General features: G+C 43.4%; 6 protein-coding genes across 6 annotated transcripts; 2 read left to right on the top strand and 4 right to left on the bottom strand.

Annotated features, from left to right (window-relative positions):
* Window positions 1-2: 2 nt before the first annotated feature.
* V2V93DRAFT_362388 (nucleophile aminohydrolase) lies at window positions 3-1,185 on the bottom strand. The gene is made up of 3 exons (XM_066908335.1): window positions 919-1,185; window positions 702-831; window positions 3-632 (listed from the first exon to the last, which is right to left on the bottom strand). Exons 1-3 carry the CDS (start codon window positions 1,091-1,093, stop codon window positions 155-157), a joined length of 783 nt encoding a protein of 260 aa, XP_066768490.1. The 5' UTR covers window positions 1,094-1,185; the 3' UTR covers window positions 3-154.
* Window positions 1,186-1,309: 124 nt separating this feature from the next.
* On the top strand, window positions 1,310-4,459 carry V2V93DRAFT_362386 (uncharacterized protein). Its single transcript, XM_066908334.1, has 2 exons — window positions 1,310-1,843; window positions 1,897-4,459. The coding sequence occupies exons 1-2, from the start codon at window positions 1,528-1,530 to the stop codon at window positions 4,101-4,103; spliced, it is 2,523 nt and encodes an 840-aa protein (XP_066768489.1). The 5' UTR covers window positions 1,310-1,527; the 3' UTR covers window positions 4,104-4,459.
* Window positions 4,460-5,415: 956 nt separating this feature from the next.
* On the top strand, window positions 5,416-7,566 carry V2V93DRAFT_362382 (major facilitator superfamily domain-containing protein). Its single transcript, XM_066908333.1, has 2 exons — window positions 5,416-5,997; window positions 6,058-7,566. The coding sequence occupies exons 1-2, from the start codon at window positions 5,747-5,749 to the stop codon at window positions 7,388-7,390; spliced, it is 1,584 nt and encodes a 527-aa protein (XP_066768488.1). The 5' UTR covers window positions 5,416-5,746; the 3' UTR covers window positions 7,391-7,566.
* A 727-nt stretch (window positions 7,567-8,293) lies between these two features.
* Window positions 8,294-10,154, bottom strand: V2V93DRAFT_389434 (amino acid permease-domain-containing protein; the record flags this gene model as incomplete). The annotated part of the gene is made up of 3 exons (XM_066912360.1): window positions 8,294-9,006; window positions 9,061-9,797; window positions 9,862-10,154. 3 exons carry the CDS (start codon window positions 10,152-10,154, stop codon window positions 8,294-8,296), a joined length of 1,743 nt encoding a protein of 580 aa, XP_066768487.1.
* Window positions 10,155-11,433: 1,279 nt separating this feature from the next.
* On the bottom strand, window positions 11,434-12,327 carry V2V93DRAFT_377420 (uncharacterized protein; the record flags this gene model as incomplete). Its single annotated transcript, XM_066911914.1, has 1 exon — window positions 11,434-12,327. The coding sequence occupies one exon, from the start codon at window positions 12,325-12,327 to the stop codon at window positions 11,434-11,436; it is 894 nt and encodes a 297-aa protein (XP_066768486.1).
* Window positions 12,328-14,417: 2,090 nt separating this feature from the next.
* Window positions 14,418-16,299, bottom strand: V2V93DRAFT_356174 (uncharacterized protein; the record flags this gene model as incomplete). The annotated part of the gene is made up of 2 exons (XM_066908002.1): window positions 14,418-14,711; window positions 14,770-16,299. 2 exons carry the CDS (start codon window positions 16,297-16,299, stop codon window positions 14,418-14,420), a joined length of 1,824 nt encoding a protein of 607 aa, XP_066768485.1.
* Between the last annotated feature and the right edge of the window lie 2,261 nt (window positions 16,300-18,560).

Here is an 18,560-nt window from a genome sequence, read left to right as displayed (position 1 = left end):
GCAATTTATATTTTGACCGTAAAAATAGACTGGACTGGCTTTTCAGGTCTATACATTTGTCCGAGGCAGTAATGATGGTCAGTTAATTTAGTAATATTGATTCGGTTAAGCCATACATATGCAATATGCGAAAAACACGAAAACCACCAAAAAATTACTGCTTCTGCGTGCCATAGCCACGGATTCCCTCAGCAAATCTCCAATTCATGTTCTGACATCTAACGTCCTTATCAAATTTGACATTACCGTCAAGGGTAACAGTTGCAACAGTGTATTTGTCCAAACTCCGAGCGTCTCTGTAGAATAGAACTTTCATGCTCTCGTCGATAGCGGCGCGGGCTTGCTCTTCGGTAACGTTCTTTGCGTCTTCATCCTCCGACACTAACTTTCGTAGTAAGGGGATTGCCAGGTAAGCACCATAACCGGTAGCTATGCACGGTGAAGAGTAAGTGATACCCAACAAGTCGACATATCCGAGAAAAGGGGATCCATCGTCTTTCTTTCCCGCCACTAGAATTGCATTCCATAAAGGATCAACCTTGCTGCGTCGGTTATACATCACACGAGACAAATACTCGTATATATGTGGAGCTCTAAAGTTATGGCCGTCTTGCTCGTAGTTGTCTTCGATTCTGTGAAGATATGCGTTAGCCGTGCGGGTTTGCTGACCGGTGACGAAATTGGGGCAGCAATTAACTTACATCAACCGCTCTAACATGGATTCAAGATACTGCATATCTGATGCGTCCCCACTGAATCCAACAACTGTCTCCTTTCCAACTTTGATCAACCGCTCTTGGTCGGTGAATCTAGCAAGAGACCCGTAAGACCCTATATCATTCGATAACGTCAGCTCTCACCTCCAGCACACATCCTGATTCGATGACAAAACAATCACCACAAGTGACAGAAACATACCCAAGTTATCCGCTGCAAGTATAACTCCATTATTGAATTTCATGGCGATAACACTGGTACCCGTGATTGAAGGCACCTGCGTGTGCGACTGCGGACCAGCGCTGTGAATAGCGTGCTGATATGAGCCGTATACATCCGACCGGGGACGTCCCCAATTTTCAGGCATATGATCCATAGCTAATCACAAAAGATTTACTGATATTAAAATAGTATGAAAGAAAAATTAAAAGGATGAGTTGGGTTGGCAATGTTGCTTCTAAATCGATGACACTACTGAGATCGTGCGAATCGAAAGAGTGAGAAGTAGGCAATGTAATCAAAAATGGGTTTTGTGTCGAGACTCATTTGAAGAACACGCCGCACGCGTCTGGAGGAGGATTCGATTGTAAACATTTAAACAGTCCGCTTTGCGCTCTCTAATAACACAAGCCACCACCACGCTTTGCAGCTTCAAAGAATTCTAATATTTCTTGTGCAGCATTGTATTTTATACACTCAGTTTAATATTTTGTTTTCTACATTTGATGGACATCTACTGTCCATAGATCAATCAAGTCAAGGCATTCGCCGTCTGGTCTATAACGGTCTGACCTGATAGCTTAAATACCAATGTCTACCAGTTCTCGACGCTCAAGGCGTCAGACCACTCCAAATTATGATAATACGGCTGCAGATTTAGCAGCTCGACAGCTATCGACGCGTAGGCGCCAACCATCTACACTAGTCCTGCGGGATTCGTCGCCCACGCGTAGCGAGCGACGGACTCTACGATCAGAAACTGCGTCCGAACGGTCTGTATCTCCGGCTCCGTCTATAGTAACTAGGTCATCGTCTAAGAAAGAGAATCATTATCCGCTGGCACTTCAAGACGATAATTCTTTAAATGAGCGACGGCGATCACTGCGCGCTTCAGGCGTTGGTCTAGGTATTATGTTTCGTCGACTCTTACAACGAGTGTCCACTAAATGCTTTTTATAGATGATGACATTGCTAGTATCAAGTCAAATAACAGCTCTAGACCCAAAATTTTATCTACTCGCTCTGCCGCTTCTACCAGCAAACCTCGCTCTCGTCGCTCATCTGCTCGGTCTACTCCAGATATCGACTCAGAATACTCATTTAACGAGGAAGAGGAGGCATACATCCAACTCCAAGCCAATGAAGCAATTGTTTCGCCCCAACAAGAACACTTTAATGAACAATCAACGTCCGGAAACTTGGCATTTGTGATCCCGCGCTTCATTGCCAATTTCTATCGTCAAACATCTCTATCTGAGTTCCTGGCTTACCTAGGGTTACTGCTCACTATTGCAGTTCTTTTTATTCTAGCAAGTGTTATTCTATCATCTCAAAGCTCGCCATCGTCAAGTCTAGTGCCGACATTTTATGCCCCGACAGCTGCACCTGAAACAGCAGGCGAAGCTGTTCAACGACTTCTTGACTTGGAAGAGAATGTAGAGAGAATAGCTACTGCTTCAAAAATTCTTCAAGATGAGTTGATGAGATTTGCCGCGGATGACGACGAGCGATTAAAGAATTTCAAATCTGAGGTTATGCAGACAATGTCTGAGCAGTCAGACCTATATCAGGACCTTCTCGACAAAGCCAGCAAAACTAGCGAAGACAGTAATGACAAATTGTCTGAGTTTGATACCTCTTTCAAAGTTTTTTTTAAACGATATAAAGCTATTCAAAGTGATGTTGAGCAGCTGTCAAAGCGCCTGTCGTCGCTTGACCAGACTACAGATCAAAGGTTTTCCGAATGTCGAGACAAGATGGCAGATACATATACTCGGTTTGACGCAATTATGTCTGCCATGGACTCTATTAAGGGACGATTTGACACACAAGAAATGAATATTGAGAGTTTATCCTCTGATTTATCCCGCATAGCCCCAAAAGTGGACACAGATCTTGTCAGAATTGCTGATATTGCGCAAGAGTCTGCGTTAGAGGCTATTGATAGAATTCTACCTGATCGACTACCGGTAAGATTTGAAGAAGATGGCGAATTGACTGTTGATCCTGCATTCTTCAAATACTTGCAATCAGCATTTCCTTCACAACAAGAACAGGCGATTCTGAAGAAGGAGATTGAAGAAACAGAGAGCAACGTATTAGAGAAAATCAAATTCTGGAAGAAAGCTTCTGAAGAACCGGTCAGTGATGAGCGCGTCGTGACGTGGGAGGAATATTTAGAAAAAACTAACAATTCACTGAATAAATATGTGGAGGCTCATTTCAAAGGCTGGTATAGACAACTAGACGAGAGAGAGATGTTTGTTGACAAAGAGACTTTTTTGGAAGTTTTAAACAGAGAAATGTCGTTAGTGAAGAACGAGCTTGTGTTGAAAATACATCAATCGGAAGGTGAACTCGGAAAAGTTATTGATGAGACAATTCAGCAGTCGACTCGTAATAACGAGATTCTGGCTGAAGCGGCTTCTGGCAGAGGGTCTATTAGTCTTGCTCAGACGGCTATTGAAAATATAGTTGACGAGACCTTACAGAAATTTCACGACGGGATAGAGTTGAAAGTCGACTATGCAGATATATCAAAAGGTGCAAGGATAAATCCATTTTTAACTAGTCCCACGCTTGATATCTACAGTCGAAATGGACGAAGCGTGGCTAATCTCTTTCGAAAATCGACTCTGAATAGCGCGACTGATGCTTTATCAGCTGAGGTTAAGTTTGGAAATTGCTGGCCGTTTGAAGGCGATACCGGAATCCTGGCTATTCGGTTGTCGAGTTCGATTTACTTGGACGAGGTTGCCATCAAGCATATTCCATTTGGCAGTTCTGTCGCTCCAAAAGACTTTGAGGTATGGGTAGAGATCCGCAGTGACGAAGAACGGCGCCTTCTAGAAAACCAAATGCGCGATGCGTACCGATCCAGGACAAATACCGACATTGATGAACAACAAAATCTACGCCGTGAGAGTGTTGAATTGAAGATGAAGCAAAATGCGCCAGAATATGTCTTAGCCGGTCGATTTATGTACGACACGAGCGGTCCGTTCCATTTACAATCGTTTCGGTTTCCGGCAGCTGCTATGAGTATATTAAAAAGAGTTCCAGTTTCTGACATTGCTTTCAAATTTGACTCGAATTGGGGCGAGTCTGTTACTTGTATTTACAAGACATTGGTTTATGGGCAGTCTGCCTTTGATGAGCAATTTTAAAGGAGCAGAAATCATGGCCAGAATCGTAATATATTTTCCTGTTTATAAATAGTGCGGATTCGTAGCCTGAAAAAGGCGCATGTTAGAAATGCAATTGAAATTGTTGCCTGTGCAAATCAAGTAACAATATCAAGGGATCTAGTTGGATCAGTTTGGCGCGGCTACTCACCAAGGATGCTTGGTTCTGTCATGCCAATTTAAGTTGAGTTTTTGTTATTAGCAACTGCATCTCATTTCTCTGTTGTAAAAATGATATATATTATAAATATGTCGGTTGTCATAATAATTGAACTAAAAAATTAGTTTTCTAAGAAATCTGGCCGGGCTTATGCAATTCTAATATCTGTTTCAGCTTGACTCGAGTCTAGCTTATTGATCTAATTTTCTGATTACCACTATTTGAGAGTTATGACAATGCACTTATCCAATGGAGTTTGAAAAAAAGGGCCGGGGCCAGAATTGAGTTATTGATGAACTAAGCAGCCAGGGGGTAGATCCATTCGTTTTTTGAGACGGCAGATAATAAAATTAACAATAAAGTTTGCTTATCGGCAAGGATAGGCGCGCACATCATAGCGACTTGCTGGGCACGAGCGGATCAAGATTAAGATGAAGCTCAGATTATGGTCCTTGCGTTTTGAGAGCTTAGACACATATTGTTTAGTTGCAATGAGATGCGTACATTCCTGAATCCGTGAAATTGAGAAAAAAAAAAGACAATTGAAAGGATGGTTTAAAATGATTGTTTTGACAGTTGAATGTCTTATCAGAGAATCCCACGATAAGAGACTGCGACAGGCAAGTGACATTCATCCATCCGTGCTTTCTTTCATCCCTCTAGTGAACAAAATCCTGTTAAGCCAGGCGACGGTTTAGACTGTCTACCACTGATTTCCAATCTCCATCCCAAATTCACCCAGCTTCACCGAGCATATTCTTATCCCCGTATATATCAGGGGTATCAAGATCAAGTTGGAGCTTCCGGCTCAAGCATGAATTTGAATTTGAATTTGATTCAGAAAAGATGGTCAAGGTTCGCTTAGGAGAAAGTAAGCTATTTGTTAACGTCAACTGATTCATTTATCGGTTAGCATGTTCCTTGGCTAGTTCTTATCTAAGGCTTGACGATCTCTTGATATAGTCTTATTAAGTGTAAATTTTTTAAAGACGAAAATGAATGCTCTCTTTTCCAATTTGATACAATACTCACGCTGAGAATAATAAAAATAATGAAAGCCAATGCGCGCGCACTGGCAACGTTAGAACAATAGCGCACGGTAAGATCCTCCGCCTCCGCTATCGCCCACACATTATCTCTTTTACCTCAGCGAACTTTCTCCCACCGAGCCTCTTTAGCATTGCTAAAAAAATGAAATGAGCAGATTTTTGATAAAAAGTTGTGGAAACAGGAATTATCCCGAGTAATCTCCGTGCCTCTATCCTACTTTTCAAACTCTGGTATCGAATATCGGCGTCGGCCCTGTCTTCCGTAGTGATGACTTTCCGCAGCGATAAACCTGTCAAAATCAGGGGCTCTCGACTCTTGGCTGAGAGGTCAAATATATAGCTGTCTGACTGCTGTCCTCCCAAGTTTCTTTTCTTTTCTCGCTTGTAAGCACATCCAGGTCTTTCGTGCTAAAAGCATGGCAATCGACGAGAAATCCCGCGACGTCACGACGACGACGACGGCCGTGATTCACAGTCATGATGGGGTCGTTCTGGAGAAGACTAAATGGGAAAAATTGAAGGAAGGAGTCAATTGGTATATACCCGGCACTTCGAAAGCGGAGAAGAAGCTGTTGCTCAAGCTGGACTTGTCTATATTGTTATTTGGATGCCTGTCCACGTTTTCAAAGACGCTTGATAATAACTCGTTGACTAATGCCTATGTCTCGTAAGTGTCTTATTTATCTTTCAATCTGATTGGAAGAAAGTAAACTGACTGTGTTAAAAGAGGCATGAAAGAGGACTTAAATTTGGGGGGCAATGACCTCAATTACTTGCAGGCCGTCTACTACGCCTCCTACCTAAGTTTTATGATTCCGGCAAGTTTCGCACTGACAAGATTACCTATCCAACGTATTCTTCCCACCATGGAAGTTCTTTGGGGAATCTGCACATTTGGCTGCGCGTGGTGCCAAAATCTTACGCAGCTTTATGTATGTCGGTTTTTCCTTGGCGGGTGCGAAACCGTCGCATTCACAGGATTGATTTATATCATTGGAAGTTGGTACCGTCGGGGAGAAATTGGGGTGCGGATCAGTTTGTATACGATCGCGTCACCTCTTGGTGGTATGATATCCGGATACTTGCAGGTCGCAACTTACACCAACTTGAACGGCACACATGGGCTAGAAGGATGGCGATGGTTGTTTGTCGTGTGCTTTTGTATTACGATTCCGTGTGCTATTATTGGGTTTGTGTTCTTTCCTAATTCTCCGGAATATACGAAACCGTCGTGGTGGTTGACGCAGGCGGATATTGATCTCACGATGGCGCGTATGCGAGACGAAGGAATTAGAAGAGTCGACAAGAAGAAAGTCAATTATAAGCGATTGTTCAAGAAATGTCTTATGAATTGGCATTGGTACGTGTTTGTCTTTGCCTGGTGTCTCTACGATCAGAATCAATACTTTTCCGGCACCCCATTCAACTTGTACCTCAAGGCCTCAGGCAAGTACAGTGTCGCAAACATAAACAGCTACCCGACCGTCGTCAAGGCAGTCTCAATCTTCTCGACCTTGGTAGGAGGATACTACTCCGACAAGACGCTTGATCGCTTTACGCCCTGCCTCATCACGACCCTACTAACGCTCCTCGGAGCCATCATTCTTCGTGTCTACGACGTCGCCGAAGGCGCACGCATCTTCGCCTTTTTCGTGGCCGGTGTAGCTAATTCTATGAATAATTTTCAAATGACATGGGCCTCAGATATTACTAAAGATGATCCAGAAGTCCGCTCTCTAGTCACAGCTTCAATGAACTGTATCGGTCAAGTATTCCTAGCCTGGGTACCTATCCTCACATTTCCCAATTATAAAGCCCCGCGCTTTGAGAAGGGATTCACCTTCAGCGTGATCACAGCCGCATTGCATGTCGTCACCGTCACAGTAATTTTCTTACTTGATAGACGCGATATTCGCATAGGAAGAAGGAATATACGCGCGCAGGAATTACAAATCCTGCAGGCTCAAACGGTGGGTGATGATTTGGAGCAGCGGATTACTGAGGAGGACGTGCACGAATCGTCGATTTCCGATTTCGAGGATAAGAAGCGAGTTTTGTGAATAAATCGCTGCTGATTTGTTGATCTGTTGGTTTTTTAAGCGCGCTCGTGTCTGTGTTTTTGAAAATGATATGACATGGATACATATTATTTATGACTATTTCTTGATCAGGCAATACAGCTTATCTTAGCTAATAGCCGTCTTTCAAACAACATGAATTGACACCTCGACAATATGATATAAATTAAGATATACTCACAGAATTTGTAAAGTAAATTATTTCACATGCAGCTACTGTGGAACCGAGCGTTAGTTATCTACCCTATAGCTAATTTCTTAACAACTACAGCAAAGAAAAAGTCGAATATTTGATTAAACATCCCTACCAAAAAGATAAAGAAAGCGTGAATGGGATTTTTCAGTAATTTTGCTAGCAATCGAGTAATTTATACCACTGTATGAAAATGACCAACCTATAATAATCGATCTAAACAAGTTCTTGCAAGATTCATTGCATTTTCCTATATTTACATGCAATTGATGTAGCGAGGGGACCGAATACACACTGTGTACAGCAGAGAAAAATCCATCACTCCAACAAATGCTTCAAGGTCTATAAAAAATAGCTACTCGTCTTAAAACCGACACGGAAGAAGATAAAATGCATAAGCAATAACAATCCCAAAAAATTAAGACATCGGTTCTTTATAATACCAGGTACCTCACAAACGAATTTAGACTTTGGCAAAAAGTAAAAATCAAACAAGCAAAAGCACAAGGATATCAAAATCATATCGACAAAAGAATCGAATCGCATCAGAGAGAAGAGATAGGGCCAGGAGCAAACAAAGAATTTAAAAACAGATATAACGAGCAGAAAAACAGGAGCACCAGATCAAAAGAAAAAAAAAACTCCCACAGAATCAGAAATCAGAAAGTAGATAATATTCACAGAGAATGGTATCAGCACCAAAACTTATAACATCTAAACCACCAACTCCTTGTCTTCAACTCTATTCGCTCAGCAACCAATTCATCAATTAAAGCCTGGACATCAATCTCGCGTCTTCCAGACACCAAATCTGCTTCATCTGATCTGACGAATGATGTTCGTCGCCATATTTTGTAGACTATGAAGAAGCTAAGCACGACGGGACATGCGAGGTATGTGATGAAAAAATTGTAAGCAGACGGTTTCACGCCCGAGAGCGGCCACACGGCGATCCAAAATTGCGCAATAAGGACGAGAATGTTGAGAGATAATCCAAGGTAAGAGCCAATCAGGCCCGACTGCGACTTGAACGCGAGTTCGTCAAGAGAATGACCTTGTACTTTCCATGCGCGACGGAAGAGGATATGCGCCAGACAAATTGAACCCCAGGTGAAAATAGATGAAAGACCAGAAAGTGCCAAAAGCCAGCTGAATATTTCGGTCTGTTTATCCGACGCGGCAACAAAGGCGAAGAGTCCAAATGCTGAAGTGACTGCAATGCCAGCTAACGGACGACCAGCGCGGTCGACGTAGGCTAATAAACGCGGCGCTTGTCCTGCACCAGCTAGACCGGCTAATGTGCGAGAGCATCCGTAAACTGCCGAGTTACCGACCGAGAGAACGGCGATGAGGATGACGGCATTCATGATCGTCGGCAGCACACGGACCCCAGCGTCCATAATCGCTATAATCGACTATTAGTCTATTCTGCCGCAACAAACGAGGGAAATTTTTTTACCAATTACAAAAGGAGACGCAAGCGCATCAACATGACTGGACCCCAATAAATGAGGATCTGTATAAGGCACCAACAAACCAATAACTGTAAGCGCGACCACGTAAAATAGTGTAATTCGCCAAAATACCTGCTTAACAGCAGAGGGAAGAGTCTTGCGCGGGTTGGCAGTCTCGGCAGCAGCAAGTCCGACTAATTCTGTTCCCGCAAAGGCAAATGCGGCAGTCACAAACACTGAACTTAGTCCTTTGAAGCCGTTGTTGAATGCGCCGGGATCATGCCAATACCTGCCGCCAATGTATCCACCGCCAGGACCGCCGCCGCAATTAAGCACGATACCGAGGATGATGAAACCGATAACGGCCAGCACTTTGATCAGCGAAAATACAAACTCAGCTTCTCCATAGCCTTTAACGCCAAAGAAATTGATAACGACGATAAGGGACCAGAAAATAGCGATCCAGACAGCATTATCGACGTCAACGCGCCAGTACTGGATCGTGATTGACGAGGCGACAAGTTCGAGAGGAAATACGACAAGCCACTGCATAGCATAATTCCAGCCCATGGCAAAACCCCAAGCGGGATCAATAAAACGCGAAGAGTACGATGCGAATGAGCCGGCGACGGGGAAAAGGACGGCTAGCTCGCCGAGGGCGTGAACGACGTTGAAGAGCATGCATCCAATAAGGACGAAAGCAATAAGTAATGAAGCGGGGCCTCCGTTTGAAAGCGCTTTTCTGAATTACGGAAAAGTCAGCTATACCTCAGGATTGTGAAACGGAAAGAAAAAAAGGCACGCACCCAGAATTGACAAATAGACCGGTACCGATAGATCCTCCGATAGCAATCATCTGCAAATGCCGTCCCTTAAGGCGGCGCGCAAGCGGCGACTCGGCCGTCGCTTTCTCAACGTCATATTTACCACCCGGGAGCTTCGCATCAAGCGCAGTGGAGTATATGTCGTTGGGGCCGAACGAGTGTCTGAAGCGGGCCCAGGCGGAGGCCAGTGGTTTGTCTTCTGGTGCTGCAGCTGTTAAAGCAGAAGCAGAAGACTGGAGGGTAGATCGCTCAGAGCTAGAGAGGTTATTGGACATGACTGAAGAAGTGAGCATAGTGCGTGCTCAAGAAAAGAAGACGACGAGGAGAAAGAGGAGAGAGCGGGGCTCGATATGTGCACTAGTTCATTCACAACGACCTGCGAAACTGCCTGCGAACCGCGCAGCACCTTCGCAACTATCAGTTAAAAAGAGCAATCTACAGAAAAGCCCAAATTTCACACTTCAGAGACTCTAAGAGACTGTAAAGAAAAGGAGCAAGCATTGACGAGCACTCATGAGGTGTAACGAAATGAACAACGACTCGGTCGCAACGCTTAATCAGCTTTCTATCTTCAACTAGGCGAGAGTGTATTACGTAGTTTATTAGTAAGAATAAAATTTTGGCAAGAGCTGACATTTGAAGTTTAAATAAGGTAAGAGGATTTAATTTATGCTCATATATAAAGAATATTTTAAAAGCGTAATCAAGCAATGCAGATAAGACAATACTGTAAATAGTAAAATTCAATTAAAATGAGACAGAATCTTGTTCGTTGTACCAGCAAGATACTTTGTATACAGCCAACCAAGATGAGGACTTCATTATAAAACACTGAATATAGAAAAGAAAGATAAAAAAAAAGAGAACTGCATCGCATTATAATAATTAATATAGGTAATTATCTCGTCAAGCAGTTAATTTTCTATAATTCTGTACAGTCAAAATTACCGCAGAGGGTTTATTAAATTCTTTTTTAAAAATTAGTTTAAAGATAAAAGACGAGAGTTTTTTTTTCTATTTTAACCCTATTTACTAAGATCTAGCTGCAACTCACTATCAAAAACTCTTAATCAAATAGAAAGAAGGACAAGACAAAAACAGACAGATGTGCTTACTTTCTTAACGGTCTGTACAAACGGTGGGTATCTATTACACATACATCCCTAATAAGCAACGAAACAGAGAAATTGGTTAATGATTTCATATTACCACAAGCTGATTAAAGTGTGAGCGTATAAATTTTAAGTTCCGATAATGCGCGCTAAGATTCTTGGGTTTTTGTTTGACGGCTCTTGACGGCTGCTGTACAGTAGTAGTAAGAAAGTGAAAGGTCGTGCGCATCGCTAGCGTGATGCATCTTAAGTTTGTGCATAGTCATAGGCGAACAAATTCAAAATCTCATCTTCAAAAGGAGATATATAAGAATTAGAATCAAAAAAGTCAGATAATGATATACAGATTTTCAGCAAGTAATAGAATTAAATATAGATATAGTATTTTCAGACAGATGAATCAAATTGGGTATCTTTCAGATCAGCCTTCCTTTTTTTCTCATCAATATTGTCCTGCTCGCCTCTTACTTCTCCTCTCCCACTCCATAGTCCTCGCAAACCCTTCTAAAAACTCCCGCAGACAACTTACTCCTCGTCCTCCACCTGTTGTTAGTGCTGTGTCCCCACGATTGATAGCTACGGCCGTAGACCCAAGGATAAAGGTGACGCAGTTAAAATCGAGCAGGTTCGCTGTTGCGGAGTCAAACGGCGAACTGCCCCCCGGCACCGGATTATATACGGTCCAGCGCCTCCTTTTATCAGTCATGCAATCTGTAAACATAGGAAGCGAATCGAGGAAGGTAGACATTCTGTGCGCATGCTGACGAGCAATAGAATGATGAGCACAGTCAATCAGCACGACAACTTTCGTTCCCAGTGAGCACAGAAAGTGAAGAGTTCGTCTCCAGTCATTATGCTTACTCTGAGCTCCTTCCGACGAGTATGATGAGAGAGCGGTCGGCCGGTAGCGAAAAATTACGGCGTCGGCGGTCCATATGTGCGCAGACTCCGTCTCAAAATGACTTGTCATTGCCAAACACCCTGACTCAACGGCAGATTCAATTAAAAAATGACTTTTCTGAGTTGATAATAGTAAACTATTAATCTGATAGATTCCAGGATGAATGTCACTCAACTCTGCGCAGCGTCGCATACATAACTCGCGCTTCTCTGAGCATAGCTTGACAAACTCATCATCATTAATACTCTCAGATACATTGGCGAGCAATGAGGTAAGTGCTTTGCGGGATTCGGAGCAGTAATCATTCAACACAAAAACACGTACGTGAGCAGGGATATCTTCGACAGCAGGACCTATCCAGTTCTGGTTGAAAACTTCCAATAGGTCGAGATCATCAAATGTCGCTCGTCGCTGGGGAGAAATGCGAATAGTCATTCCTCTTTTTTTTTTTCTCTAGGAATCTAAAGAGTTGAATTAGCAGTATAAAAGATAAAAGGAAACAGCAAGAGAACAAAGCCATTTTTATTTAAACTAGAACAAAGACGACAAGAGTTTGCGAAATTGTCGGTCGCTGAAGGAGCGAGAGAAGGAGCCATGGAGATAAAGATTGCCTCGTTGTGGGTCAAGATTTACACCCGGCTGCCCTCGTTACTGCAGACCAAAGTTTAAGGCATTTCGATCCTTTTTATTGGTTTTTTTATTAAATATATTTTTTTTTTTGTCGGTTTAGTTACAGAAGAGATAAAACAGCTGAGTCATTGTTGAAGTTTAGGTTTCAAAAACGCTCAGTGCATATTAATATTGGCCAAAGCCTGGCTTGTTTGAAAGCCATGTTCACAGGATATCGGCTGGCTAAACTAACTCACTGATCACACGACATTCTATAACTCAGTGCCTATCGACTTGATGCTCTATATCACAAAAAAATTGCGCGAAAGGCTATTCCGAACCAGCATAAATGCATTGCCATATTTCGCAAATATAAAAAGGGACAGGTTCTCTGACTGTCGCAAGTAATTTTAGTCTTTAGTATGAGATAATTGTACTGTAAGAACTTGAATTCTGAGAATTCGGTAAGGAATTACGATTTTCGCAGATATTAACATTTTTTCAATGACAAACCTCACACAAAACCAAATGCAAAACCACCAACTACTCTCCAACATAAATATAAAAAAGAAAGCAGAGGAATTGAAAACTGCAACAGGAGCGAACAAAATAAATATAACACCAGATTTTCATTCAGCTTCTTATTATGAGCTTTGTCGTCGAAGAAGGGCACGTTTTCGTAAGCTATACCAACTTTCACATGTATAGCCAGCTTTAAAGTGCGCCATTTTTGTGCTTATATAGAAAAAACAAAGAAAAAGCAAATAATACAGGGAATCGTTTAAAGACGTGAGACCAAGAAGGAGTACCATTGTAGATTTTAAGGATATCAAAGAGATCAGTAACCGGGCATCCATCGATAAGTAATGAAGAGAGCATGCAATTGAGGGATATCAGGAGCATAAATTCTGCTTACGGCGGACAGCCTGATGGCTAGAGAGGTAAATTCAGAGACGAGCAAAGGCATATCAGGGTAGAATGTGGTTTTGGAGCCGAATATGAGGAGGAGGATATCCTATTTTAATAGCAAGGAGGAAAGGTATGCCGGAAAGAGATACCGGTTTATGACTGCAGAGCCATAAGGTGATGGTCTGACGGGGAGGGAGATGTGAGTATCGCATCAGCATTGACAGAGGACTAGGCGAGATGAGATGGGATATCAGAAGAAACAAAGATAAACTCAAGCACTTTTGCCAAAGAGTCGAGTCGAGAGCAAAGACTACGAGACCAAGCAGATATAAAATACTGGCTATTCTATCTTCCCAATAACCATCAACTCAATCAGCTGTGAGCCAGACTGTTCTTTTGCCTGAAGCAGCAGAGCAGCCACCGCAAATTTGGTTTATGCGTTGACCAGCAGCTCGCAAGGCCTGCGCCTCGCTTGTCGGGTCAGAAGTTAAAAAAGCTTTTCTGCTTTATATTTTTCTACCGGTTTATTCATCTTTTTCTTAACTCTATTACTTTTCTTATATTCCTTTTTATTTGTATTTTTTAAATTTTTCTTGGTTTATGATTACTTTATATTTATTTTTCTACAATCAGGGTATTCTTAGCACTTTTTAGTATATTACATTGTAATCCATTAACTACTCGTACACAACCATATTCTCAGTCTCCTCTTTGTAAAGGCATTTCCTCCCTTTCCCCACCTCGATGCAAGTAACCATTCATCGCAGTACTTTGCGTAAAAGCTTCACCTGATCCCAAGTATTGAAAACAGAAAAAAAATCGGCCGAAAAAAAAAAAGAAAATCCATGAAAATAGCAACAGCTTAGACAAAAACTAACTAAACGATCAAGCAAATAAGAACTCGTTTCAAAAAGCAATTATAATAAACATACACATTCATGACTCTTCGCAAACAATCCTCAAAACTGCTCAAATCTGAGACTTGGTTTTTATCTTCATCTTCATCTTCATCGCGAAAAATATTCGCCAACTTCCCATATCCTCTCGCCAGAACTATTACTATTACTAGGTTCTGCACTTTGCTCGCCTCCACCATTGACACCCACGCTTTTGAGAACGGGCAATGATGACACCACACGTGGCGGATTATTCTTTGCATCCTGGCGCAGAACGTAATTATCCTGCTTAATTCCAGGTATTTGTGCCGCGGCAGCAACAGTTATTGAAGTTGGTGGTGGCTGGAGTACAAAATTTTCCTGCGACATTGACGCCGACGTTAATTCATGAGAATAACTGGCCGACTATAAAATCTCAAGTCAGTGCGATTTTCACAAAACAAAGTAGAAAGGAAAAACTTACATATTTTCCAACAATCTTCTTCAGTGCCGGTCCTAACACCTTCCACGGAAACACTTTAACGTCTTTTTCGATATTCCGCGGCTTGGGACTTGGAAACCCCATAATCAACTTGAAAAACTGCTCACACTCTGCTTTGCCTTTTGACACCGTTAGCGGCCTATAGCCTTCCAGATTCCTACGAATCCTATTCTTTTCTTCGACAGTGAAGCGCGATGACACCAGTTGTTCAAGCAATGCTATGCAATCAACAGAAGTGGCATAGTGCTCCTTTTTTTCGTCCCAGTACACGCACGAGATAACACACTCTCCCTCGCCTCGCCGCTGAGAAAGGGCATTGCCAGTCACAGCCGGTACACTCGAGACATACTCGGACTGACTCATCGGGCTAGCAGACACTCGAATCACTGCGCCGTGCTGTACGTACGAAAATTTTATGAGTCGCCGCTGCGCTGTCCATTCGTCACTGCGCCAATTGCGCGTTAATGCGTCGAGATCGGATTGGATTCGCAGGCTCGCACGATGAGGCGCACGTAATTGAGTTTCTGATGCTGGTGAGGCGGACGAGCTTGCAATTGGAGTTGTGAAGGGAGGCAGGGTAGAGGTGCGAATAAGGAAGGGTAGCGGACTATTTACGTCTTCCGAGCCAGTATCTATTGACGGTGGATGCGGAAGTGAGAGCGCATGCGATTGTTGTTGCTGTTGCTGCTGCTGTGGATGTTGTGACTGTTGCTGTTGCTGTTGCTGCAATTCTGTCTGAGCGACGTGGTAGCGGTAGCTAGAAGGAGTCTGCAGATGTGGCGGTGGAGGAGGGCCTGGATTATACGTCGATGGCAGAGAAGACGAGATAGAAGGAAGAGACTCGGGGGCGTAAACTTGTGGTTGTAGCTGCTGCTGTACAAAGGTAGGCTGCTTGTGGGGCGATGGGAGAGTAGTATATGCTGACGAGTGAGGATACTGCAGGTACTCGCGCTGCTGCTGCTGCTGCTGCTGCTGAGTCTGTTGAGTCTGCTGCGGTGATTGAGAGTAGTCATTGGGATGAGAGTAGGAGGAATACGGTTGATGAGACGAGTACGTTGTCGAAGTGTAATCGTATGAGGGTCTGCGCAGCTGTGGCAGGACAGGCTGCTGCTGCTGCTGTGGTTGCTGTAGCTGTTGGTGCTGATGAGAGGATAAAATGAGATAACTCTCGACGGGAAGGGAAGCTAGTTCGTGGCCATGGATATCTTCGGCAATGAGAGACACGGGAACGCGCTGGCCAGCCCAGTGGTCTGGAGTTTGTGGTAGCTGCGCAGTGAGGGTAAAGTAATGCACAAAGGCAGGCGGCTGCGGCGAGGAAGGGTGTTGCTGGGGTGGCGGAGCCGTGCGCGCGATGGCGACGGCACAGCGCAGGCTGGCAAACGCAAGCGCAAAGACGAGCTGCGGAGGACGGGCCAAGAGATCTATATGCGAGCCGACGTAGACGGTGAAGGCTGTGCCATCCAGGCCTCTAGGGTCGGAGCAGCCGATGACGAGGGGCAGCGGGGTGCTCATTTGCGGCGCGCCATTGGTGAAGATAGTCGGAGAAAAAGGGAATAGGGCAGAAGAAGAGAGAGTAGCGGAAGAGAGAGCAGAGGAAGAGAGAGCAGAGGAAGAGAAAGCAGTGGAAGAGAAGAGCAATAGGAGAAAATGAGAGGGAGCTAAATCCAGGCCGAGCAGGAGTCGATGCGGAGAGGTTGACCCGAGCTGCTGTGCTAATAAGCTCGGGCGCGGTACACAGCTGACCTGACGGCGACGGTCCAGCTGTCTTACCTGTCACCTGCCGCCACCGTTTTTGCCAGGACGGACGAAGCACGAGATAGAGGATTGCTAGTATTGATGTGAGAAGGAATTCGAAGAGAGCCAGGTAGCCGGCGGGGTCTAAATTTTTATGCTATAGAGAGGAGGAAGAGTAGGAGGTTAAGAGTACGACGTAGAGAGGACAAGTAGATTGACAGGTTGCGCTGCGCCTATTAAGTCTACGGCTCACAAAGTGCTGCCACAGACCTAAGAATAGAGAACGCTTTGCTGTCATTTACATCATTCCAATAAACTAGATAATTGCCATCTTCTTCATACTCTGCCTGGTACTCGCAGGCACCGAGCAGGAAGCAGACGGCGTAAGGCAGCACGTGCACGGAGCGAAAGTCAAACTTTCATAGCTCTGGCGGAAGTTTGCGAAAGAGTACTAGTCTGCGTTAGTCGATTGGCGGCTGCCGAGCGCAGCTGGCTGTCACCGAGAGACCATAAGAGTATAAAGAGTAACAAGATCACTAAAGAATGAAGATAACAGGTCGGCAGATATAAAGTACAAAACACCACGAAAGTTGGGGAAAATATCAATTCAATACCGATGACTAACTTTTATTGTCTCTGCGCTCTATGCTACTCTATACGCTCTATAGCCAGTGCGCCGTTTTCTGTCTGCCCACCCACCATATGAGCGCCCGGCACCGCAGCTATTTGTTCTATCGCACTGTTGCCCAGCTGTAACAAGAAGCAGCAGCAGCGCGTAGACATGATACTGCTGCGCATTTAGTAGTCTAGAATGATAATTTTCTATTGGCTATATATCAAAATTTTGAGCTGACTTTCTCTAGGCAGGGTTTGCTCTATCTTGCTTATGTAAATTACATAACTATTCTTCTCTCCAACTCATTAAGCCACTCAACGCGGCTATGACGCTGTAGCAGATAAGATAGTAATAAGGACCTTGATAGGCATACAAAAATAAAGCTGGAAAGCATTGCGCAATCCAGAGAGGTTAAGCTCTAGTTTGGCAGACCACATTTCTTGTGCGCAGCAATCGTCTAATCTCCGCTTGCTCCGCCCTTTATCTTTTCTAATCTATTCGATGACGGTATCAATATCATTGCCAATAACGCCATCGATAGCATTATCAATACCACCTGCTCTCGGTAAAAAAAAATTACTTGGCGCAGTTTTGGCAAATGTAGCATGATCTACGGCACTAGAAGAACCTTCATCCTACTACCAGGTTCTGGATTTGTCAAAACTACTGACATTTTTGTTCCTGACAGCGTCGCCATCTCTTGCTTTCTGTCTCTCATTAATATACATTGCATCTCAAGTTTTTAGTAATATTGATTAATATTAGCCTTTAAATAGTCTTTCGCACGTGAAAAGATAATTGTCCTTTATTCTCCTTCTCTTGCAAGCATCAGCATCCATTGCACCGACATTATCAGAAACTCAATCTCAATTCTCTTCCAAAGCGGTTAATGCAATTACTGTTTCAGTGGGCATCGACGCTAACCGCAAAACAGAATTTACTGCCGCCGTGCATGCGGGGCGGCGGTGCCATCTAGGGTCTATATGACAGTACCCTACTCATCACTGTATCGTATATTTATCTCTGATACCCGAGTTTCTCTGTTTGGTTGATGTAATTCAATTATAGTATCATTCCATCCCTGATAGACTAACTCCATTTCATATTTTTATGGTCAAACGCAGTATTTACTCTCTTCACTTTGACAAACTCCACTCTAGCCAAATTGTTATCTCTCCACACACATCTCATGATAACAGAAATAAAATATGAGCACTATCTTCCAGAGTCAATCATTCTAAACTCGGATATCCTGCAGCGTTTAACGCAGGCATTCTCATTGCAATGTAAATCCATCTACTTTTTCGCGTATTTCTGCAATTTCGCTCCCTTTCAGCTCTCCTTTTCGATTTACTTTCTCTCTAATTTTATTTTCAATAATACTTTTCTTCCTCCAATATCTATAAAATTGTTATGGTAATTT

Source organism: Kockiozyma suomiensis (genome assembly GCF_038497685.1).
Source record: "Kockiozyma suomiensis strain NRRL Y-17356 unplaced genomic scaffold V2V93scaffold_1, whole genome shotgun sequence".
NCBI classification, from domain to species: Eukaryota; Fungi; Ascomycota; class Lipomycetes; order Lipomycetales; family Lipomycetaceae; genus Kockiozyma; species Kockiozyma suomiensis.
This window is presented reverse-complemented; position numbering and strand designations above follow the sequence as displayed.

What these genes read in the sequence shown, in the direction of transcription:
- V2V93DRAFT_362388 (XM_066908335.1), bottom strand. Translation starts at nt 1,093, where the DNA reads ATGGATCATATGCCTGAAAATTGGGGACGTCCCCGGTCGGATGTATAC. An exon ending in ACTTGCAGCGGATAACTTGG is followed by an intron (nt 832 to 918) that starts GTATGTTTCTGT and finishes CGAATGATATAG; the next exon opens with GGTCTTACGGGTCTCTTGCT. An exon ending in TCCATGTTAGAGCGGTTGAT is followed by an intron (nt 633 to 701) that starts GTAAGTTAATTG and finishes ATATCTTCACAG; the next exon opens with AATCGAAGACAACTACGAGC.
- V2V93DRAFT_362386 (XM_066908334.1), top strand. Translation starts at nt 1,528, where the DNA reads ATGTCTACCAGTTCTCGACGCTCAAGGCGTCAGACCACTCCAAATTAT. An exon ending in CGCTTCAGGCGTTGGTCTAG is followed by an intron (nt 1,844 to 1,896) that starts GTATTATGTTTC and finishes TGCTTTTTATAG; the next exon opens with ATGATGACATTGCTAGTATC.
- V2V93DRAFT_362382 (XM_066908333.1), top strand. Translation starts at nt 5,747, where the DNA reads ATGGCAATCGACGAGAAATCCCGCGACGTCACGACGACGACGACGGCC. An exon ending in TTGACTAATGCCTATGTCTC is followed by an intron (nt 5,998 to 6,057) that starts GTAAGTGTCTTA and finishes CTGTGTTAAAAG; the next exon opens with AGGCATGAAAGAGGACTTAA.